At 34.8% G+C, this 24,982-nt stretch overlaps 1 protein-coding gene across 9 annotated transcripts in view; it reads left to right on the top strand.

Moving 5' to 3' along the window:
* The window catches only part of SPATA1 (spermatogenesis associated 1), a 54,985-nt gene that overhangs the window by 22,803 nt on the left and 7,200 nt on the right, over positions 1–24,982 (top strand). For 3 of the 9 annotated variants that reach the window (XM_048220330.2, XM_048220331.2, XM_048220334.2), the window contains exons 2-11: positions 180–286; positions 1,893–2,010; positions 5,258–5,311; positions 5,407–5,635; positions 14,236–14,359; positions 15,301–15,361; positions 19,219–19,330; positions 20,219–20,344; positions 22,835–23,013; positions 24,667–24,765. In XM_048220330.2, coding sequence (XP_048076287.1) covers positions 180–286; positions 1,893–2,010; positions 5,258–5,311; positions 5,407–5,635; positions 14,236–14,359; positions 15,301–15,361; positions 19,219–19,330; positions 20,219–20,344; positions 22,835–23,013; positions 24,667–24,765 — 1,209 coding nt within the window. Of the gene's footprint in view, positions 1–179; positions 287–1,875; positions 2,011–5,257; positions 5,312–5,406; positions 5,636–14,235; positions 14,360–14,811; positions 15,362–19,218; positions 19,331–20,218; positions 20,345–22,834; positions 23,014–24,666; positions 24,766–24,982 lie in introns of those variants that run through there. The other 6 variants (XM_057310525.1, XM_057310527.1, XM_048220332.2 and 3 more) reach the window with 6 other exon arrangements.

The raw sequence follows: 24,982 nt of genomic DNA, 5'->3' as shown, positions 1-24,982 counted from the left end.
CAAGTAGCCAACTAACCAGAACTTTGGCTCTGCATTTTGTTTTCTGTGTTTGTTCAGAAGGATACATGTATTCCATGTTTATGTCAATTAGGTATATTAAACTTAACATTCGAGAGGACATCAGTTGATTTTTTTCACTTTAAAAATATTTTAACTGATGTTCTTTTCAATTTATTCAGTTGGTGGAACTTCATGTTTTTTATGTCCCTGAAGGATCGTGGAACTATAAGCTAAATACCATTTCAATAGACGTTGTTAACAAATTCATTTCAGCTGGATTTATAAGGCAAGTATTTTTGTGGTCATGTTATAATGTGCCTGAAAAAGCAATTTTTTTTTCTGCAGAGAAAAATGGTTTTTGGAAATTCAAGTTGTAAGTGAAAAACTCTGGTACATGTGATGAACCTAGTTTCTAACTTAATACTATCAATAAAGAATGCTATGCAACACTTAATAAGTACTGTAGAGGGGCACCTGGGTGGCACAGTCGTTAAGCATCTGCCTTTGGCTCAGGGCGTGATCCCAGTGTTCTGGGATCGAGCCCCACATCAGGCTCCTCTGCTAGGAGCCTGCTTCTTCCTCTCGCACTCTGTCTGCTTGTGTCCCCTCTCTCGCTGGCTGTCTCTGTCAAATAAATAAATAAAATCTTAAAAAAAAAAAAAAGTACTGTAGAAACAGATGTTACTTAGCCGGGTGTCACTGCCACCCAGGGCAAAGGGTGTAACTGGTGTATTACTATCGTTACACACAAAGAGAATTGAGAGAGAGATTATCTGAAATTAGAAACCTGTTGAAGAGCTGTGAATAGAGGTTAAATCAGTATATCCACAATGACTTTTTCACTGAACTGTTTCAAAATAGAAGCAGACTATACATATACATGTAAGTGTACACATATGAAGCACACATGACATTATTCTTTATCTTTCCTATCACTTCAAGCAAACTAGCCTCATTTTTATTCTGGAACACATCAGACATGGACCTACCTCAGGACCCTTGTGCTTGCTGTTCTCTTAGTCTAGAATGCTCTTTCTGCCCTTACATATCCTATCCCTTCTTTAGCTTTTTACTTCAATATTACTTTTTTGTTTAGATCTTCTCTGATCACTATATTTAAAATTGTAGCTACCCTCCCTTCCCTGCTTTATTTTTCTTTATAGTGTCTTATGAATTACATGTTTTCTTAGTTTGTCTATTTTTCTTTCCCACCATTAGATTTATAAAGTCTGTAAGGGCAGAGATTTTTGTCTCTTTTGTTGATTGCCATATTTCCATCCCTTAGAACAATGCCTGACACATAGTGGAGGCTCAATAAATATTTTTTGGTTGAATGAATTAATTACATAATGTTTCCCATAAGATCCTAGAAAAACAAAAACTCAAACGGCATAAATGATGGCTTTAAATTTTAGATGTTGAGGAGTGAAGTATTCCTAATGAGCAAAGATGTGGAGTCTGACAATATTTGATTATCAAAGAAATTTTTAAGCACTAGCTAATCCTGTCAATTCCAAAATAAATATCTGTGGCTAAGTCATTTTTTAATGTATGTATAAAATATATAAATTCCATACATATATAAATTCCATAGCAAAGTTGTTTTTTTTTTAATAATACAGTTTGGAGGTAGATGAGAAAAGTAGATAAGCATTTTCCTTCTCGGTACAGAAAGGACTTTTATAACCAATATTTATGAACATAATCATTTTATTTTTTTAAATTTCCTGAAGTTTTACAAAGTGCTAGGCAGTGTAAAAACACAATATATTGAGCCGTATATGATACATTAAATTAGTATTTATGTTTGAGATAGCTGACTAATGTTATAGAATTTGTAGTATAGCTGAAACCTATTTCATTTTACATTATAAGGCAATGTCATATTTCAGAGTATCTCCTCACCTTACTTTACAAGCCCTGAGAGAGCGACTTGGTGAGTTCCTTGGTGAAGATGCTGTTGCAGAAAAATTCTTATTTCTGAAATGCATTGGAAATAATCTAGCTGTGGTAAGTTTTCTTATTCTTTTTCCTTTTGATTAAAGAAAAGCATAACTTTACAAATTATGTTTCTTAAATGCTTATCAACTCAGCTTCTATAAACGGGGTAAGTAGTATCAATCATAACGCAATGGAAATATCACTGAATACATAGATCATCGAGAAAAAAATGGGTCTTATTGGCATATTATTGGGCACTAGAATGATAGGGATATTTTTGTGTGTGCATCTCCTTGGGAAGAAAAGGAAGACAAAGTTAGAATGTGATTATATAAGTAATATGTATTTTTAAATTTAAATTTTTTTTTTTTTTGAGAGAGCGAGCATGTGCATATGTGTGCATGAGCTGGGAAGGGGGCAGGGGTGCGAGGCAAAGAGAGAGAGAGAATCTTAAGCAAGCTTCACATTAAATGGGAGCCTGACATAGGGCTCGATCTCACAACTCTGAGCCCAAATCAAGTTCTCAGCCACTCAACTGAGTGAGCCACCCAGGCGCCCCCTAAAACATTTAAATAAGTACTTGTGTTCTGAACAAAAATGGGTCCTCATTGTTTGGGCCACAGCTAGCCTCATTTGATGTGAAATGATAGGACGCCAACATTTTTTTGTTTGTTTCAAATATTCAACTTGAATATTTCTGTTTATAGGTTCTGTGATTTAATGGCAGGATTTTCTAAATAGAATTTTCCTAGCTGAAATTTTTTTTTTTTAAAGATTGTATTTATTTATTTGACAGAGATAGAGACAGCCAGTGAGAGAGGGAACACGAGCAGGGGGAGTGGGAGAGGAAGAAGCAGGCTCATAGCGGAAGAGCCTGATGTGGGGCTCGATCCCATAACGCCGGGATCGCGCCCTGAGCCGAAGGCAGATGCTTAACCGCTGTGCCACCCAGGTGCCCCCCTAGCTGAAATTCTTTTTTTTTTTTTTTTTAAAGATTTTATTTATTTATTTGACAGAGATAGAGACAGCCAGCGAGAGAGGGAACACAAGCAGGGGGAGTGGGAGAGGAAGAAGCAGGCTCATAGCGGAGGAGCCTGATGTGGGCCTCGATCCCATAACGCCGGGATCACGCCCTGAGCTGAAGGCAGACGCTTAACCGCTGTGCCACCCAGGCGCCCCCTAGCTGAAATTCTTAATCCAGCAAGCCATCAGATCTCAAAGTTTCGGGTTTCTCTTAACTACATAAGGTTTATTTCTTTAATCAAGACTTTCTATATTAAACAAAAATGCAGTATATTCCTATTCCACTCTAGTTAACATATTATGTCATTAGTATGTATTTATGTGATTGTTTATTTAACACCTGACTCTGCCGTTAAACTGTAACTCCCTGTGAGCAGGGACTTTATTTATTCACTATTGTATCTATAACCAGTGCCTAAAAAGGGGTTTGCACTTAGAGGCATTTAAATGTTTATTGGGCAAATTAAATAATGAATGATAATAGGAAAAAAGAAAAAAAGCATTTCCAAAGTAGTACTGTAAAGGAATTTGCTATGTGGAATTCTCAGGATCAGCAGCTAGATACAAAGTTTTTGTCATTTGAATTCTATTCAGTGTGGTAAAATATCTATTTACTCATCTTTAAGTTTTTCTCAAACAAGGAAGAAAAAGAACAGTTCTCCTAACTTTTTGTTCTTTTTCTTGATATCTAAAATACAAAATATCCATCACAGAATCCTAGGTTGGAAGAGACCTTAATAAAGATAATTTAAATCTACTTCTGAAGTCCTTCTAATATTTATTGATGTTTTTCCATGAACAAAATGAGAACTGGATATGGACTCTGCCCTTAAAGAGTATTCACTGTAGTGGTGAAGAGAAAATACATAAATAATTAAAATAGCGTATTTTGTATATTCAGAAGAAAAAGGGATTACTTCCAGCAGGAGAAGAGGGGAGATAGAAAACTTTGAGGAAGGAACGATATTCAGTTTGGATCTTGAAAGATAAATATTTGATCTTGCAAAAATGTTGGGTGGAAAAAGCTTTCTGAGCAGAGAAAATAGAATGAGCACAGAAGTGGAAAAACAGGCAACTAAGAAAGAGTCACTGTTTCCTTTTTTATTGGAACGTGGTATAAATGGAATAGTAGAGAACAAGTTATAAAGTGATTTGCTGAAGGTCTTGAATGCCAGATTAATGCGTTTTGTTTGTTTCTGAAGCTTTGGAGTTTTAGAGCAAAAGATGACGTGATGAGAGCCTTCAGAGACTAGAGGCAGGGATTGTAACTAGGAGACTTTAAGAGACTTTTGCAGTGGTTAGGCCAGAAATACAGAGGGCCTAAGGAATAGACTCTTTCTCAGATTTCATCTGCTGCTATTTTTCTTCTTGGTTCTCCATTTCAAACACAAAAATCTTTGGTCCTCAAATACAACAAACTCCTTTCTGATTTATGTGCTTTCACTTGCCTGGAAATTACTTCCTCATGATTTTCAAATAGCTTGCTTTTCCTTTTCATAATTAAGGTCTCAGGCTCAAGTATTATCTTTTCAAAATGGCCTTCTCTGATCACCTAGTTTTTAGATATTCTTTCTCTTAAGTTACTCTCTATTACATCGTTTTTTGTTTTCATAAATCACATATCAGTATCCCAAATCATGTTTATTTAACATCTGTTCTCTTAAGTAGAATATAAGCTACGTGAGAGCAAGGACTTTGCTCTCACACCATATGGAACCCATAGCTCTGACCCGTAGTATGGGTCTGCCTGACCTGTAGTATGCTGTCAGTATTTGTTGAATGAGTGAATGGTTGGATGGATGAATAACAAATGAACTCTATGGGTTGTATATTCAGGAAATAAAGTTTACAAAGTTGGACTCTGAAGCCAGATTATCTGGTTTTGCATCCCAATTTGGAAAATTCCTAGTTATAAAATCATGGGCAAGTTATTTAGCTTCTCTTTCCTCAATCTTATTGTCTGTTATATGTAACTATATATAATATGTGTGCCTATCACGTGGAATTGTGGAGATTAACTGAGCTAATATATGTAAAGCACTTAAAATAGTGCTTGGCATATAGTGAGTCCATGCAAGTGATAGCCATAATTATTGCTACTAAATGACATAGAATTTCTTTTACGTTTTTTACAGTGAATAGAAATAGGATTATGTTCTACATTTTCTAGACTCTAACCTTAGTGATCAGCTTTTAGATTTGATTTTTATGTGCCTTCTGCAAAAAAAAAAAAAAAAGGAATAAAAATAATTGAAAACATACAAAAGCTTTATTTTTTGTCATTTATTTCTAGGTGAAGGTAAAGCAAGAATCAGAACTGAAACTCAAATCATTTGCTCCTCCATATGTATGTAATATGACATTTTAAACTTATGTTAATTTTTTGACTTACTGTTTTTTAAATTACAAACTAATTTTTTTTTAATTTCCTATATGTTTTAGGCTCTTCAACCAGAATTATATTTGCTTCCTATAATGGATCATTTAGGAAATATTTATTCAGCATCAACTGTTTCTTTAAATGGGCGGCAGACTAATAATGGTGTTGCTGAGGCTGATGGAATAATCCACAGACCACTTAGTGTAACTTCGTTGAAGGAAGAACCTGGACCAGATCCCAGTTTTTTAGTAAACACTTTGAAAGAGCTTCTTAACAAGAATCAGGAAGAAGGTGATTTCAACTGGAATGGGAAAAACAAAGAGGTTATTATAGTATATTTTAGTAGTCAGGTCTGTGAGAAAATTCTGGGCAAATCTAGCCTTACGAATGTGGCAGTATAAAAGGAAAGCTACAATTCCTTTTGGGGATTTTTAAAAATAGTTTCACCAAGTGAGAGGAAAAAAAACAATTACTATGTTAAAAGCCAAATCAGAATACTTATCGCACTTAAATAAACTCTACCACTTTCTTTTATAACAGTTTCATGTAAAGTTAAGGCTAAAGGAGAAAGGAAGTGATCACTGCATAGAAACTTGGTATTATTACTATAAGTGAGGAGGATCTTAGCCACAATAACTGTATCAAACCAAAGCAAAGCAACTTTAATGCTGGGAGACATTTGTATTTCAAAGTGTCATAAAGTTTTATACGATTACATTCATCAGTGTACTGATAGTTCAGTTCTTACAAAGTGGTAGATAATTAAACAAAATTAAACATATAAATAAAGCCAGAACTATAAGAACTTATTGAAAAAATATTGCATGAGGAAATAAACTATTTATGATGGAAAAGCAAATATACCAAACATTTGTAAATGAAGCCCTCCCAACTAATGACAACATCCATTACAGCTGCAAAATTTACATGTTCTTAACCAGTTGCATTTTTCTCCATCTTCAGTTATAACCATTCTTACATTCTAAGTTTATGCTATATCCATTGATAGTTCAAACTTAGCACCTTCTTTAGTGTTTAGCCTTCTGATGTGTTTTATTATTTCTGATGAGACATGTGGATGAGATCCACCTTTTTATTTGATGCCAGTGAGATGCTCAGTGAGAATCTTTACCTCCTTGACCTAGGCTTGTCTCTGCTGTAGTGCTAAATATTGCTTTTCAGTGATGGTATTACTTAAAGGTTAAAGGGAAAAAACACCTGGGGGAAAAATGCAGACTGGAATCCCAGCATTCCTGAAAAGTACAAGGTCAAGTGGCTAATGAAGTGGGCAGTTGCCCTACATAAAGCTGTGAGTAGTGTCATATTTCATATCCTGGGTTGCTGGCCAGATATTAGCACAAAACCCCCCAAAAAATCTTTGGTGGGAGTATTTAACCCTTGAATTTTGTGAAAGTGTAGTTTTTAAATTGTATTAATTTCTTGGTGCTTTGATCCAAAACAAGTATGCTGACTAGCATATGCTCATTTTAAAAAGTTCTAGAAACACCAATAACTTTAGAAAATTAAGATTAAAAATAATTCTACCATCCAGAGATAGCTTCTGTTAGTATGCTGGTATATTTTCTTTCAGTTATTTTTTCAGTTCTTGTATGTAATAAATATTTTTAACTTTTAAAAATGAGGATACTAACCCTCTTAGAGCCTCTTCTTATATTTTAGAATATATTGTAGATATTTCATATCAATAAATATAGATCTACATCATTATAGAATTCCTTGTGGTATAATTTATGTACCCAACCCTGTGTCAGTGTTTTTGCTATTATGAATACTGCTGCAAGCAACATTTTTCTAAGTGCTTTGTGCATTTGTCCTGTTAGTATTTTTTTTTTAGAAGTTTAATGGCTGTTTCTAAGGCTGTGTTTTTTGTTGTTATTCTTTTTCTTATAAGAACTTTTCAACATTGTGTGTCTTCCTCTGGTCACATCCTCTTTCTTCCTAGAGATAACTACTACTTTGATTTTTTTGAGATAATTGTTTTCTTGGTTTTCTTTATAGTTTTGCAACCGGAATATGTATTCCTTAACAATAGTTTAGTTTTGTAGGTTTTGAATTGCATTAAGATGGAATAATATTGAAAGTATTTTATTTTTGACTTGCTTCTTTTGTTCAACATTGTAAGATTCAGTCATGTTTCACATAAAATACCATTTCATTTTTCATTGTTGTATAATATTCCATCATATGACTATACCATAATTTATTCTGATGATGGACATTTGGTTTTTTGCCAGTGGGGGGTATTAAAAATATGCTTTTCTGTACATTCTTGTACGGGACTCTTAAATGTACATGTGCACGAGGATGTCAAGAGAGTATACCTAGCATTGGCATTGTTTGTACATACTCAGCTTCACTAAATAATGTCCATGTGTTTTCCAAGGTGGTTGTACCCAGCAGCAATGTCTGAAAGTGCTATTGAACCATAAGTTACCATTCTATTAGATATTTTCTGTCTCCTGTTTCTCTGCTGTACGTTTTGGGTAATTTCTGCAAAATTTTCTCCCAAGTCTATTTTACCAATTCTCTTTAGTTGTGTCCTATCTGCTCTTAAGTCCTTACATTGAATTTTTAATTCCAAATATTTAATTTTTCTTTTCTAATGGTTTTCTTTGGTTGAACATGTTTTTATAGGTTTAATGGTCATTTGTATTTGCCTCCTTCAAATATTTTGCTCATTTTCTTTAAGTGTTGATTCATTTTATATACATATGTATTTTTTCCACCGTGTGTGTGTGTCTATATATTTAATTCATTCTAGATTTTAGTTCGTGGCTTGTCTTTTTATTACCTTTATGATTCTTTTGATGAAAGGAATTCCGAAGTTTTGTCAACATGCTCTAACAATACCAAGGATTGTGTTGACATCTTCAACTCTTGATCAGTTTTGCTTTATGTATTTTGAAGCTGTTATTAAAAGCATGCACATTTAGGATTACTATATCTTCTTGATGAACTGACCCCAATGTTATTATGTAATGTTTCTCTTTATTATTTCTGGTAATAGTCTTTATTTTAAAGTTTACTTAGTCTGATATGAATATAGTCACTTGACCTTTCTTTTGTTTAGTGTTTGCATAGTATATCTTTCTCCATTCTTTTATCTATTACTGAATATCTAAAGTGGGTTTCTTGTAGGCAGCATATATTTAGATCTTACGTTTTAGCCAGTTTGACAATCTATGCCTTTTACCAGGGATATTTAGACCATTTACATTCAGTATAATTAGTGATGTGGTTGGTTTTAAATCTACCATCTTGCTATTTGTTTTCTATTTGTCTCATGTCTTCTATCTTCCTAGTTTTTCCTTTTTTTTTTTTTTTGCCTTTTTCTGAATTAAGGTTTTTTATGATTCACTTTTATCTCCACTATTGGCTCACTCTTTCTCATTTTAGAAAATTGTTAGTGGTTACTGTAGGGTAGAGGTCAGAAAATATCTAGATTTATACTTTTTAGATTTTTCTTTTAATTTTTAAGTAATCTCTACACCCAATGTGGAGCTCGAACTCACAACCCCAAGATCAAGAGTTGCATGCGCCACTGACTGAGCCAGCCAGGCACCCCTATTTTAGTTTAGTTTAGTTTAGTTTTAATCCATGCCTATGGCTTGTTTTTAATAAATCAACTTTTATTGGAACACAGCCATACCCATTTGTTTACATATTTTCAATGACTGTTTTTATACTATAATGACAGACTTGAGTAGTTGTGGTAAAGACCAAATGGTCCATGAGCCTGAAATATTTAGTATCTGGCCCTTTAAGAAAAGGTTTGCTGACTCTTGCTCTAAGGTATACATTATACACTTTTAATTTGAAGTCTACGTTCAAATTATATACAACTTCATTTGTAATTTAAGAACCATATAGCAGTATTACTTCTGTTTCCTCCCTCAATTCCTTTGTGCTGTTGTCATACATTTTACTTCTGTGTATAACTCCACAATACATTTTTACCATTTTTACTTTACACTGTTAGGGGAAAAATGACTTTTTATATTTAGGAGAGAGTTTCTCCCCCCCACCCCCACCCAGTGGTAGTAAACCTATGCTTTGTATCAGTGCATGATCCTGGGCCCGAGATGATCCTTACAGCTTTTGCTTCTGCCCTTCCTTTAGGCCTTGCCTCTGACGGGTGTTGAGAGGGTTTCCTACCCCATCCCCAGTGATGAGACTTTTCAAAGCTAATATTGTTGGAAGGAGAGGCACCTGTTCTTCCCTTTAGAGCTGATGGCTTTTGCCTCTATTCCTCCACGAGAGCCAAAAGATTTTTGTGTGGGTTCTGAGATGGGAGAGTTTCCCGTTCCAGCCTCCAGTGGCTTAAGTCTTTTGCTTTGCGTGAAAGAATAGTGTTGAAAAGGATGGGATTTCATACCTATGTGCCATTGATGGCTCTTTCAGGTCTCCTGCTCTACCCCCAGTCTTTCCTGTAAGTGTAATACAGGTGCATGGAAAGGAGCTTGCTATTAAATATTGATTTTCCTTTGTGTCTGAGGATCCCAGAGATTCCATACTATCCTGGTAGCCTACACTGGCCTTTAGAATTCCTTAAAATTTTAGCTGTTTTCTTCTTATTTCTTTTAATAGTAGTTATCCCTTCCTCCTGTGCTCTGCCAAAGATGAAACAATTTTCTCCTAGGAGGGAATTGGAATTCAATTCCTTGCAACTATCATTCTCTAATGAGTTCAAGGAAGGTTATTATTTTATAGGTTATTTACCTTTTTCTCGTTCAAGTGGAAGCACTGTTTCATCTTTCTATAATCCTAAGCAGAAATGGAACTACAGTTCTTAAATTTTAGTATAATCAAGTTTATTGGCATTTTCATTTATGGGTAGTGTTATTTATGTCTTTTAAAAAATCCCTTTTCTACCCTGAGATGTATTACCTTTCAAACATTTTGTGGTTTGATTTTCCAATTTAAATTAATCTACCAGGAACTAATTTTTATATGTGACATAAGATAAAGTTCCTTAATTTATTTCCTTATGTACTCTTCCCATTTGTTGATTGTTGTGCAATTTCTTAAAAGTGCCAAATGACTCTTTTGTGGTGCATGAGAATGCAAACTATCTGAGGTCTAACATTATGATATTGTCAAATATAGCTGGTAAGAATGTGCATAGTATGTTTTACAAGTCCTTTAATGAAGGAGAAAAGAGTAATGCTTTACCCATTTTCATATCGAAATGGGCATTCCCTTCCATTAGTTATCTTCTGTTCTTTCCCATGGGTCTGTGCTACACACCTCTACATTTTTGTGCCTCAACTTCAATGTGTTTAATACTTGACTCTGTCGTTGCCCCCAAAGAAGTATACTTTCTTGACTTCTTTGGTTTCATCATTCTTTTAGATGTTCAGACTTTAAGCTTTGAAATATTCCTCACTGTAGAATAATAGATTCTTAGACTAAAGGAACATAAAAACCATTTTATAGCCTCCATGCTTATAATCTGCTTTCCAGTCTATTCTCCAGAACATAGTCAACATCATTTTTCTTGTTACAGGCTGGATTATTTATCTCCCTGTTTGAAAACCTTTGAAAGATTCATTGATTACTACTTAAAGCCCAAGTTCTTTAAGATGACATAGAGAACACTTTGCACTCTGACTTGAAACCCAGGGTTGCAAAATATTTGGCTTTGCAGATTGTTCACTGCCTAATGCCAAATGCCAGAAGGCTTCCTTCACACAGATCATGATATGAATGGAGCTTTCAGGATTTGCTTAATGTGGTAGTTGGCTCAGTAAGTTTTAGCCATTACCACCACCACCACCACCACTACTACTACTACTACTACTACTACTACTACAGTTTAAGGATAGAAGGGGAAGAAGTACCATGAAGTACAACTAGAGAGGTAGGTAGGGACTTGAATTGCAAAAGCCTTGGTTCCAAAACTAAGGAATTTTTAGGCAATGAGAAGCCATCTGAGCTTGTGTTTGTTTCAAGTTTTTATTTAAATTCCAGTTAACATACAGTGTAATAGTAGTCTCAGGAGTAGAATTTGGTGATTCATCACTTATGTATAACACCCAGTGCTCATCACAAGGGCCTGCCTTAATACCCATCACCCACTTAACCCATCCCCCCACCCACCTTCCCTCCAGCAACCCTCAGATTGTTCTCTATAGTTAAGAGTCTGTTTTATGGTTTGTTTGCCTTCCCCCACCCCCACCATTATTATCTGTTTCATTTCTTAAATTCTACATATAAGTGAAATCATATGGTATTTTTCTTTCTCTGACTTATTTCACCTAGCATAATACACTTCAGCTCCGTCCACACTGTTGCAAATGGCAATATTTCATTCTTTTTGATGGCCGAGTAATATTCCATTATATGTATCTCACAACTTCTTTATTCATAAGTCGGTGGACATTTGGGCTCTTTCCATAGTTTGGCTATTGTTGATAATGCTGCTATAAACATCGGGGTGCATGTGTCCCTTCAAATCAGTATTTTTGTATCCTCGGGTAAATTCCTAGTGGTACAATTGCTGGATCATATGGTAGTTCTATTTTTAATGTTTTGAGGAACCTCTATACTGTCTTCCAGAGTGGCTGCACCAGCTGGCATTACGCCCAGAAGTGTAAGAGAGTTCCCCTTTCTCCACATCCTTGCCAACATCTGTTTCCTGTATTGTTGATTTTAGCCATTTTGACAGGTGTGAGGTGATATCTCATTGTAGTTTTGATTTGTATTTCCCAGATGATCAGTGATGTTGAGCATATTTTCTTGTGTCTGTTGGCCGAATCTGTCTTCTTTGGAAAGGTGTCTATTCCTGTCTTCCACCCATTTCTCAACTGGATTATTTGTTTTTTAGGTGTGGAGTTTGATAAGTTTTTTAATAGATTTTGGATACTAATGCTTTATCAGATATGTCATTTGCAAATATCTTCTTCTGTTCCAAAGTTTGCCTTTTAATTTTGTTGACTGTTTCCTTCACTGTGCAGAAGCTTTTTATCTTGATGAAGTCCCAAGAGTTCATTTTGTTTTTGTTTCCCTTGCCTCCAGAGACATATCTAGTAAGAAGTCACTATGGCTGATGTCCAGGAGGTTGTTGCCTGTGTTCTTCTCTAGGATTTTGATGGTTTCCTGTCTCACATTTAGGTCTTTCATCCATTTTGAATTTATTTTTGTGTATGGTGTAAGAAAGTGGTCCAGTTTCATTCTTTTGCATGTGGCTGTCTGGTTTTCCCAACACCATTAGTTGAAGAGACTGTCCTTTTTTTCCATTGGATATTCTTTCCTGCTTGGTTTTAATGGGAGTAACATGACTGGATTTCAGTTCTGGAAAAACAACTTCGGTTACCTTATGGAGAATAGATTGAGGTAATAAAGACCTGAACTATGAAATGCAGTAGAACAGAAATCAGAACTTGAAGTCGAGAGATTCCTGAGGATTGGGTACTGTGCTGCGTGCTTTATATGTACTTTGCCATTTTAGGAATAAATAAGGAAACTCTGCTTAGAGAAATAACACCTGCTGTGACAGTGCCAGGACTTAAACTCCTGTGTGTTTGACTAAAGCCCATGCTTTATTTATAACGCTGTACTAGAGTCATACTGATCTTTTCAGTGTTGTCAAAAATGCTGCGTATGTTAGTACTCCGCGTCTTGCAAATGCCACTTTCTTTGCTTTAATTCTTCTTACTCTCTTCTTTGTCAGACAAACATCTCACAGTTCAAAACATAGTTTCACAGTTATCACTTCCTTTTCTCTGAATCTGTAACATTTTATGCATATATTACTATAGCTCTCAAAACACTATTATGATTTTTTCAAAAGTGAATAGGCCTTTCTTTTTGTTATTAAATTGCATAGGTACTGAATGGTGCAGTCATCATGCTCTAAACTGTTACTAGGAATGAGATACATGTGCCATATCCTTACCACAATTACTCAAAATCTGCTGAATTTTGCATTGTTGTTTCTTTCTTTGGGTGGGTAGGGGGGTGGTATTTTACTATTAGTTTTTAAATAGCTGATATATCTGGTTTTTGTTCATTTTGCATTGAATATATACTTTAGAAAATCCCTGTTTGTTGTTCTAAGAGGACTATTTCAGATGTACCAGCTGGAAAATGTAGCAGCTAGACTGAAAGTAAATCAGTATGGGCTTCAGGTTGCAAAATTTTGTGGCAACCCTTGTAAATGATTTTTCAATTATTAACATGACTCATTAATTTTTTCTAAATTAAAAAATTGGATTTATCCAAGGGAAAAGTATCTGCAGTAACACTGCCAGGTTCATGAATCTTTTGTTCATATAGATCATATAGAACATTAATGTTAACATTTTAAAGACATTGCATAGTTTTCCTATATGGGGAAATTTTGTTAAAATGAAGATTTTATAAATAGAAATGTATATGTGAAATAACAAATGAGATTTTATGCACTGTATTCATACTAGCATTTTCCAGAGAAGTTTCCTCAATACAATTTCAAAAGATGCTTTTGGGAAAAGCTTTCCGAAGACAATTAAGTTTGAGTAAAACCCAACTCACCCCCATCTTGCAGGTTCACATTGTACATAAAAACAGAGAAATCCTTCAGGTGTGTTTGTGTGCATGGGTGTGTGGTTATATTCCCGGTAGGGTTCCTTGATTAATTTTTTTTCCCCAAACTGAATTGACCAAAGAATTCTTCTCATAAACTGTTTCACGAAATTCACTTTGGAAATTGTTGCCTTATACATGTATAGTAGAGTTCATGGAGATTCTGAAACATGGAAGATTATAGTATGTGTGTATATGTGTGTGTGTGTATATATATATATATATACACACACACACATATACACATAAAATTTTATTTTACTATTTTCTTAATATTATGAACTTCATTTGCCATGGATGAACAGCAACATCAGCTGCGGGAAAAGCCACTCCAAAAGAAAACCAGCCTGGAAAAAATCAAATTGGAAATTCTGAAGTTCCAGGATCATTGGAAGAATCAAATACTGATTATTTTAGCAACAAAAAAAGGTGATTAGTATAGATGTTGATTCCACGTGTCTAAACTATAAGAAAGAGTGAGATATCCAGGGTACTGTTATAAGGATTCTAATTAGAACAAACATATGAGTGAAATTAGTGATATTTTTAATTAAAATGACCTTGATTCTAATCTCTGCTGTTGTAGACAAACATTCCTCTCCAATGTAATGAATAACTTATCGCTTAAATTTATTTCCATTGTAATTATTTTATCAGGGGCAGTGTAATGACAGAAAAATTTGTCTTTATTTGCCTTTCTTAGAATTAATTTTTCTGCCTCACTTAGATTCTTGGTTATAGCTAAACTAACCAGTATGTTTGAGTTTCATATGGAATCATTTCATTCAGAATTATAGTACTTAGACAACAGTTTTGCATATAGTCTTTTGTAATTAAGATAAGGGATTTTTTTTTAAAGATTTTATTTATTTATTTGACAGAGAGCCAGTGAGAGGGGGAACACAAGCAGGGGGAGTGGGAGAGGAAGAAGCAGGCTCCCAGAGGATGAGCCTGATGTGGGGCTCGATCCCAGAACACCGGGATCACGCCCTGAGCCAAAAGCAGACGCTTAACGACTGAGCCACCCAGGCGCCCCAAGATAAGGGATTTTATAAACAATCATTCGCAAAAGAACTATAAACAAAATGTTTCCAAATATTTTAGTTATTTTACTTTGCCTTAGACATTGCAATGTGATTTGAATTTAGCCGTAATATAATTAAATATGATTTTCTTATTCATACTAAATGTAGTTTATGTTGATCATTAATGAGTTTGAAAGATAATATGCTAATGGTCTCAGGCTTTTTAAGGTTTTAATGTTACATTTGTGTTTACAGAATATCAAATAAGATATATAAAATGCAAAAAGCTAATATTCATGGAATCATTTTTTTAATATGATTTTCAAATCTGTCATTCCCTTTAAGTCAGTTTCTTTGGAAAAATGAAGATGATGGAGTTAGTATCATTAGAACAGAGGACAATCAGGTATGATTTTAAAGTTTTTGTTTAAATGCAGTATGGCAACAATATTTATATTTAAATTGAGACAAAACTGCAGCTTAAAATGTTTAAGGTTAGAGGATGGGAGATAAGCCTCAAGAAAATTCAGGAGCCTACCATTTCAGTGAAATTTTTGGGTGTTTCCAAGGTGTGGGTAAGACATGTTGAGTTACGCCTTTCAAAGTGAAAGCCAGGTTTGTATATCTTGCCCTAGTCATCACTGAGAATGAGTCATTTGATGGACCTCTTTGGAATTTGGAGAACGATTTGCCACATTTGGATGTGCTGCTTCAGTTTTGTTTTTGTTTTTTAAATCAAGTAATCTAAAAGACTGCCAACTTTGGGCCCAAAGCAAGAGAAGGTTCAAAAGGTGATCTGAGAGACATTGCAAGCAGTGTTGCCACTTGTGTTTTAACAGCCAGCTCATACAGTGCTGTCTGATGTGTGTTAGATTGGAATGCTGAACGGAGTCTGAGACAAGCCCTGAGACAAGCCCAAACACAGCTCGGAGCCCTTGGGTTTTAGAGCCAAAGATACACCATCTTCAGCAAATAATTGTTCTATCGTTGCTGAGTATTAATAAGACACACTATCTTCATGCTTTAAAAATTTTGTCAGTCTAGTGGATGCTTAATGCTATCCATGGTTTGAATTTTAATTTCCCAGATTATCCATAAATTGATCATGTTTTAATATTTTTATGGACTCCATTTTGGTAACTTTTTGAAAGTACCTTTTCAGATGTTTCTTTTGAGTTGTCTGCTGTATGTTTCTGATTAGTGTAAGTTTTTTAAATACTCTAGAGATGTTTCTTTGACGCTCACGTATGTTGCAAGTAGCTTCCCCTGCCCTGTGCCTTGTCTGTAGTCTGCCTTGCTGAATGCCTTAAGTATTCCGTATCCTTATTTTATTCCACGTTCTCTTGCTATATCTTAGACTGAGAATGGTATATTAGGATCTCCTATTCCTAGTGTGTTACTGTTTATCCTTACATTTCCTGTGGTTTCTGATTTATTTAGATTTCTATATGTTATTTGGCACAAAGTTCTTATGGGAATACTGGAATCACTTTTGCACTTTTTTGACTCATTTAATGCTTTTTTTTTTGGCCTGAATTCTCCTTTATTGCATATCAAGATGCTAACCTTTCTTTTTGTATACGTTTATTTGGCATGCCCTCATCTTCCTTTCCCACTTTTTTCCAGCCTTTCTGAATTGTTTTGTTTTAGGTATGTCTTTTTTTTTTTTTAAGATTTTTAAAATTTATTTGAGAGAGAGAGAACAGAGTGAGAGAGAGAGAGCACGAGCTGGGGTGAGGGGCAGAGGGAGAGAGAGAGAGGGACAAGCAGACTCCCCAGTGAGCAGGGAGCTCAATGCAGAGCTTGATCCCAGGACCCCGAGATCATGACCTGAACAGAAGGCAGATGCTTAACTGACTGAACCACCTAGGCGCCCCTAGATATGTTTTATATGTACAGCCTAGATAGAGTTGGGTTTTGCTTTGTGAGACAGTCTGAAAATATTTTTCATTTAGTAGGTGAGTTATGTCTACTTATTGATAGAACGGATGTGTTTGTCCTGAGATTTGTCATTTTATGTTACAGTTACTATGACTTACTATGTACTTTATTTGTACTTCCCCCCCTCCTTGTTTTTAGGTTATATTTTTGTTCTAGTGTTTACCTTTACACTAATACACTTATGCTAGTATTCTTAGTCTTCCTTTTTCCTTTTTTAAAAATGTATGCTTCCGCTTTTGATTTGTTACCTCTAAGATTATCCAGTGACTTCTACCTTTTATATTCAAGGCAATCAAAAAAATCTCCTTTCTTCTCTCAGTATTTTTAGTTGTGTTATTTCTACTGTATCAAAGAATATAACATTTATATACCATACGTCTAGTCTTACCCCTCACCTTTTGTTTTAGTCTCAGGTCTGTAATTAAATATATTCAACACTTACTGCCACTTCTTTTGCAAAAGATTTTTCAATGATCTCTTCATTGGATTAATCTCAATTTAAAAAAGCACCTCACTATAATATTCTCTTCTTCCACATTTAAAACTTTGTCTAGAGCAGAGTTAAGCAAATTAGGGCCTGCAGACTGTTTTATAAGGCCTTGGACCTCAGAGTGTTTTCTACATTTTTAAGGAATTGACAAAAGAAGAATCATGACAGAAACCACATGTGCCCCACAAAGCCTAAATTATTTACTCTCTGGCCCTTTACAAAATTCGTTAATCCCTGCTGTAGAATTTTGATACCTGAAGGATAGCTTGATTGGGTATCACATCCTCGGCTTACATCTTTTTTCCTTTCTGTTTCTTTGAAATGTTGCTCTACTGATGTCTTGTTTTATATGTTACTAATAAGCGTGGTGCCTGGTTTTCTTTTCTTTGTAAACTAGTTTGTGTATATTTGTCTGGAAGGCCAAAGGATTCCTTTAACATGTACTAGTTTTACCAGACTGCATCTCAATTGGGAATTCTAGGTCAGGTTTTCCTGGGTACACTGTGGATCCTTGCAGTGTGCAAATCAGGACTTTATTTCAGGAGTAACAGATAACAGATCCATTCTATTGTTTTCTTTTTTCTTCTTTACCTTTTATATATGTTACTTTCTCTAAATAACATATAAAATAGATATAAATAAAAATGGTAAAATATATTTTTTTTTTCTGTTTCATTTTCTGTGCTCCTTTTATTTGTATTCTCCACTATCCTTTTTTTTGGCCATATTTATTCTTTCTAAATTCCTTCTAATTCATTTCTGAGACAATTTTGTTTTTCCTTTCTTCAGTTTAGCCAGCTTTCATTTCACATCTTCCTGTTGTTTTTCCTGTTTTATTCGGAGTTTTTAAATTCCTGATTTATTGTGTTTGTTGGTATCTGCAAATGCTTAATTATATTTAATCTAAATTGTAAGTATTCATAAGTCTTTCTCTGCTTCATGGCTGCCTGTTTTGTCTTAGTTCTCTGTTTTGAGGGTTTTAAAAGGTAAATTTGTTTGGATGCTAGATTATTTTGAGATATTGTTCATGTTTACTTGTGTTGGATTTTCCATATAAGTAATAACGTGTTCTTATAGAGGAATATGGAGTTGTTTCATAGTTTCTTTTGCTTCTTAGATCAGGAGCTCCCTCTTCTGTTGATATAGTGAAATGCAGCTATTTATTTATTTTTAAATAAACGGGGTCTTTTGTGTCTGTTTTCTTTGAATTCTCTTCTAATTTAATTCAGCAGAGCTGTTGTCTTGGCCGCTTTCTTCTTTTCTCTTACCCCCTGGCTCTGAGGCAACACCTCTTCCAAAGTATTTTTATCTCTCCTAGAAGCTGTCTTCCCGTGATTACCGCCTCTGGCCCCCTACATTTTATAATCCCTTTCTTTTGGCCTCCTCATCAAAAGTGCTCTGATTTACAAGATCTTATCTTGCTCTCAGTATTTCTTCTATGCATGTGGCGCCCTCTCCTTCTAGACTAAATCGTGGTTGTTTATTGTGTTATCTTTGGATAGCAATCTCTAATGCACCGTCCACATCTGCTTGTAGGTGGGCTCCTGAGCGCACACTGCTGCTCTAGGGTATTTATTTCCTCACTTATATGTAAAGTATGTGTAAATTAAAGGGGTCTGTGTCCTGTTTATACTGTAGACATAAATTATGGGTAATTTCATTTGCTTTCCTTTTATAGTAATTGGAAAGATATATGGAGAGATTGTAATTTAGGTGTTTGCCATGTAAGTAAAAAAAAAAATGCATTGTTGTGAATTATCAAATGTTTACAGATAGGTGAAAAGTAATGTGTCATCCTACCAAATCCTACTGATTTTCATGTTTGCTTACAGATAGGTAAAAAAGAATGCATCACCCTACCAGATCTTATTGATTTTCCTTCACTTCCTTGTCAACCTGCTCTTTCTCCAGGAGTAACTGATCTCTCATTTTTACAGATTGAAAGTAAGTATGATGATACTATAAGTATAGGTGATTCTATGAGGTAAAGTTAAATATTAATGGGAAGTTATTGCCTAATGCGTACAGAGTTTTAATTTGGAAAGATAAAAAACTTCTAGAGATGGATGGTGGTGATGGTTGCAAAACATCATGAATGTACATAATGCCACTGAACCGTACATTTAAAAATAATTAAAACTGTAAATTTTATTATGCATATTTTACCACAAAAATATTACATTATTTTAAAGTATGTGAATTATATGTTAATTACTGTATATGTTTAATCACTAATATTATTTGTGCTTTTAAAAACATATATTTTTGGGGGCACCTGGGTGACTCAGTCTGTTAAGCATCCAACTCTTGGTTTCAGCTTAGGTAGTGATCTCAGGGTTGTAAGATCGAGCCCCATGTTGGGCTCTGTGCAGAGTCTGCTTGAGATTTCTCTCTCCTTCTCCCCATCCCTCTGCCCATGCATGTACATGCACGCGCGCTCTCTCTCTTTCTCGAAAATAAATAAAATACACACACACACACACACACACACACATTTTTCATGTAAGGACAATAAGTCTAGGTCCAAGATAAATTTACCAAAAGATTTAAACCAAGACACATAACTATTTTAACTTTACCTGACTTCTACACATGTATGTAAGTGTAGAAGAGATATACTATATACTTTACATATCTGAACATGCCCTTATGTGTCCCTGTTAGAAACTGAAATGACTCCTCAATATTTTCCATAGTGACAAATGCTATACTGCAGAAAAAAGAAAAAAAAAAAAACTTTTGGGTAAAGTCTACTCTTGCTATTTTAAGCACTTTTAAGTTTTACACTCCCAAGTTTTAGCTTTTAGACATTGATGGGTTATTACCTTTTAGGAGAGAAGATTATTGAACAAATGAAACAAGTAAAGGAAGAAAGAAGATTTCTGGAAAGAATTAGAGAAGAACTAATAAAAAAAATTGAAAAGCTATTTGAACAAAGCAAATTGAAGCGATATCATGGTAAAGTTTATTACATCTTTTTTTTATTACATCTTTTATCATTAGCATGCTTTACAGAAGGTTTTTTAAATTTAAGTTCAAATATTTTTTATAACTGACATTCATTTATTTATTCATTATTGTCTACTGAATTTAGCCACTGTTCTAGGGGCTGAGGAGATAATAATAGGCAGGCACAATTTGATCTCTGCCCTCAAGGTTATAGTCCAGTGGGGACATGATAAGAAAACAGTCGTGATGCATCCTGATGATGCTGTGATAAAGGAGTTACAGAATTGCACACATAGGAGTACAGAGGGAGAACACCCACATTAGATGGAAGAGATCAAGAAAGGCTTCCAGGAAAAGTGTTAAGTATGCTAGAATCTGAAGTGTGCCTCCTCTTGGCTATGGGCCTTCAGACATGCTTTTCCCTCTGCCAACTACATCTTTTCCTTCTATCTCCCCTCTTCCCAGCTCACTTGGCTGTTTCCTACTAGTCATCCAATTCCAGCTTAGATATCACTTACTCGAGAAGCAATCGCTGGATTCTAGTCTTCCCTATATGCTTAATTTTGTGGTATGTGTCTATCTGCTTTGCTAACCTAAATGAGTGAATGAACGAATGAGAGAAATTAGGTAGAAAAGTAGCTAGTTTTCTTGCACCAGAATTAGAAACAAGTGTTATTAGGACTGGTAGAAATGGAAAAATGTGCCAGAATGGAGATAGTATAGGATAATGGCTTGAGAGATGTTAAAGGATTTGAAAGGACTTCATTTTGGCTTGTATTTGAGGATTATATGAATAAAAGGCATATATGGAATTAACTGGTTTTAGGATCCTCAATTTACAGCAGAATTATTGCTTCAGTCTGTTTAAAAGAGTATAGTAAATGGTGATGGGGCAAGAGAGATGCTTTAGCTAGGGTTTTCAAGAAAAACATCACTGAGGAGATATCATTAAGATGTGATTAATAAGGAGGCAGGCAAGTAAAGAGGGAAAAAACAGTCTGAACAGAAGGAACACTAAAATGTCAAGGGCCGGAGATGGAAATGAGCTTGCAGTAGTAAGGACCTGAAATGAGGCCATTATGGCTGGACTGTAATACAGAGTAATGTAGAGGAAAACAAAATCAAAAGCTCAGCGAGGAACAGATAGAATAAAATCTAAACTTGAATTGGCCTAAGTAAGGTGGGAAGCCATTGGAGGATTTTTAAGCTAGAGGTTTATATGATTTAAAAAATATTTTTAAAAGATCAGAATGACTGCTGTATGGAATAGTCTGTTAGAGAGGCAAGAATGGAAGCAGAGAGACCAGTTAGAAACATAATGTACTTTTAAAAAATGATAGTGGGGGTGCCTGGATGGCTCAGTTGATTAAGCATCTGACTCTTGATTTCAGCTCAGGTCATGATCTCAGGGTCCTGAGATCAAGCCGCATGTCCGGCTCTGCACTCAGCAGGAGTCTGCTTGAGATTCTCCCTCTCCCTCTGCGTGCGTGTGCGTGCACACACGTGCACACTCTCTCAAGATAAAGGTAGTGGATTGACTAGGGACATAATTTTGAAGAAGGTAGAATGTGCCAGATGCTGGAAGTATTTTGGCAATAGTACCAACAGAACTTGCTGAAGGATTGGATATAAGGCATGAGGGAAATAAATTTGGAGTTTTCATTTCTTTGATAATCTTTTAAAAATAAACATAAGTTGTTGGGGCGCCTGGGTGGCGCAGTCGTTAAGCGTCTGCCTTCGGCTCAGGGCGTGATCCCGGTGTTCCGGGATCGAGCCCCACATCAGGCTCCTCCACTAGGAGCCTGCTTCTTCCTCTCCCACTCCCCCTGCTTGTGTTCCCTCTCTCGCTGGCTGTCTCTCTCATCAAATAAATAAATAAAATCTTAAAAAATAAAAAATAAAAATAAACATAAACATATTCTGATATGATAGAATGCAGTTTATGTTCCTGTTAAGTTTGTATTTAGAATCTCCTTGGTGTCAAAGTGATTCCCTAAATTGGCAGTAATTTCTAATTTTCTCAACTAAGGGGCTCAGGTTTAAGAAATTCTGCCCTATATAAGTTTAGGGATATATTTGGAATAATTTTAATAAGTGATGAATCAGAACCAGCTTATTTTATAAAACATAAGTCATTTGGGGGCTGAAAAAAATATGCCTTTCTCTTTATTTTAATTAAGTAATGACTTCAAATCAGATTATGGAAAAAAGTGATCAAAATATATATATTTTGCTAAAGGTAGTATTTTTAATCAAGATTTTTCAGAAATAATTACAAGTTTGAAGAACTTGGTTTGGTTCCTGGGTCTATCACTACTATATTTGTAAGGCAAATCCTTTTATTATCTAATAAACATTTCAATCTTTGCTTTAATTTCCTCAACATATGAGGGAAGAAGGGTAGGGGAGTAGAGGGGTTTAAATTAACTCTAGGGTCCTTTCCAGGTTTAAAAGTTAATCCTTTAGTCAGACTCACACTATAGTCTGCTTTTTTGGTAGCCTGTGATGGTTGGAAGAGAAAATACTTTGAAACAAAGAAAATCACAGCATCATTAGAGGAGGTTTTAACAAAACTTCGAGAAGATTTGGAACTTTACTATAAAAAACTGCTCATGCAACTTGAAGCCAGGGAGATCAAGATGAGACCAAAGAATTTGGCAAACATCACAGACTCTAAGGTACTTATTACTAAATGTGTTCACATTCTATCAGAGAAGTTCTACTCAAAATATGTGGTTTATCATTGTTAGTATTATCATATGTAGGATGCTTTTGGCTATGCGTAACAAAACCTTGACTTAACCAGGCTTCAACAATAAGAAAATTTATGATCTCATGTAATAGGTGCTGAGCAGATATAATCAGCAGCCTAATGATGTCTTTAAAGGGACTAGGTGCTTCCAGTAGTTCTCTCTTATTTTGAGTGTTGGCTCCATTGTAAGACTGCTTTTCCTCACGGTACCAGTAGAGGTGCCGATGGCTAGTAGGGCTATATGCCTCGCAAACAAGAATATATAAAACTTTTCCTTTAGCCTGGTGGAGGTTCAACCAGGCCTAACCTGGATTAATAGTAGTTATCAGGGAGTGCTGTGTGCTAACTCAGACTGCTTAGGATCTACCTCTGTACCTGGGGATAGGGTCATTTTCTTTGAATCTATGGGAAAGAGATGAATACCTGATGAAACATGGCAGGGGATCAACAGTATGCACTACATTTCTTTAGCTGGGGAATAGTTAATAACACCCACAGAATCTAAAGGTATTGATATTCTAAGGAATTACTAAATTATATTAAATTTGATTAAGATAGATCAGAGATATGAAGTTTACTTTTTAATTGAGTAATTGTACCGTACAGATTTAAACAAATTCCAGAGGCCATTTATCAATTTTTGTTGGTTGACCAAAAAAGGTTATATGTTAATTATGATTAAGAGTATGAATTTAACTTTAGACATGATGAAATAGTAAAAGTTTGTATTTTCTTTTTCCCCAGTCTTGAGATATAACTGGCATATAACATTAGTATAAAGTATACATGATTTGATATATGTATATATTGTGAAATGATTACCACAATAAGTTTAAACTATTTTTCTTGTGATGAGAACTTTTAAGGTCTATTTTCTAAGCAACTTTCAAATGTACAAGACAGTATTGTTAACTATAGTTCTTATGCTGGACATTATATCCTCAGAACATCACCCATTTCCCCCTATTCTCTACCCACCCACCCCCTAGGAATCTGTCCTGTTTCTGTATGTAAAAGCTTACCATTTTAGATAAATCTAATGTAAAACTTAAATAGGCTCAAGTAATGGTTTGTCCATTTTAGCTGATACTTTTTATCCACTTTTTTTCACAAAGGCAGCTTAAAATTTTAAATGGTTTTTGTTGACCACTATACTTCATAAACTTTTCCAAATAAAAATAGCCAAAAAGTCTTCTTATATAAAATATAGTATCAAATATTTTAAAGTAATACTAATCTTATTCAGCTAATAAAGTATAATGACAATTTCAAAAGCCTTCCTAGTATCTTAAACTTAGTATATTCCTTTTATAGTAATAGTTCATGCCTTTGTGGTGCTAATTTAATGGCACTTGTACAGATATCTACTTATTTTTATAAAACATGAATAAAGGTAGAACAGAAGAGAATGTGGTCCCTGAGACATAAGAAATTTACTCCAAAGCAATGAGTTTATTTTATGCAATAGGTTATTCTTATGATTTGCTTTTTTGGTGTTAGCACTTTGTAGTTTACAAGGCAATTAAAAATAAGAATAGATGTTACACTAAGTAAGGATGTCTTCATGTATTTCACACAGAATTACCTTATAATCCAGATCACTGAAGTACAGCATGCAATTGACCAACTTAAAAGAAAATTGGATACTGACAAAATGAAACTCATAATAGAAGTTAAGGTAATTTGCATTTCTCCTAATCAGATAGCATTTATCTTGAAATAAATTGTTTTAGTGTATTTTGGGTATCAATAGCGTAAGGATAGTAAGGATTGTCTTAACAACCAAGAGCATGAGTGAGAAAAATGCAAGAATTAAATCCTGTATAAAGTTGCATGTTATAACAAGGCCAAAGTAAAATTAGTAGAATTTCACTAAGAATTAAAGGAAAAGGACC

Source organism: Ursus arctos, unplaced genomic scaffold (assembly GCF_023065955.2).
Source record: "Ursus arctos isolate Adak ecotype North America unplaced genomic scaffold, UrsArc2.0 scaffold_12, whole genome shotgun sequence".
NCBI classification, from domain to species: domain Eukaryota; kingdom Metazoa; phylum Chordata; class Mammalia; order Carnivora; family Ursidae; genus Ursus; species Ursus arctos.
This window is presented reverse-complemented; position numbering and strand designations above follow the sequence as displayed.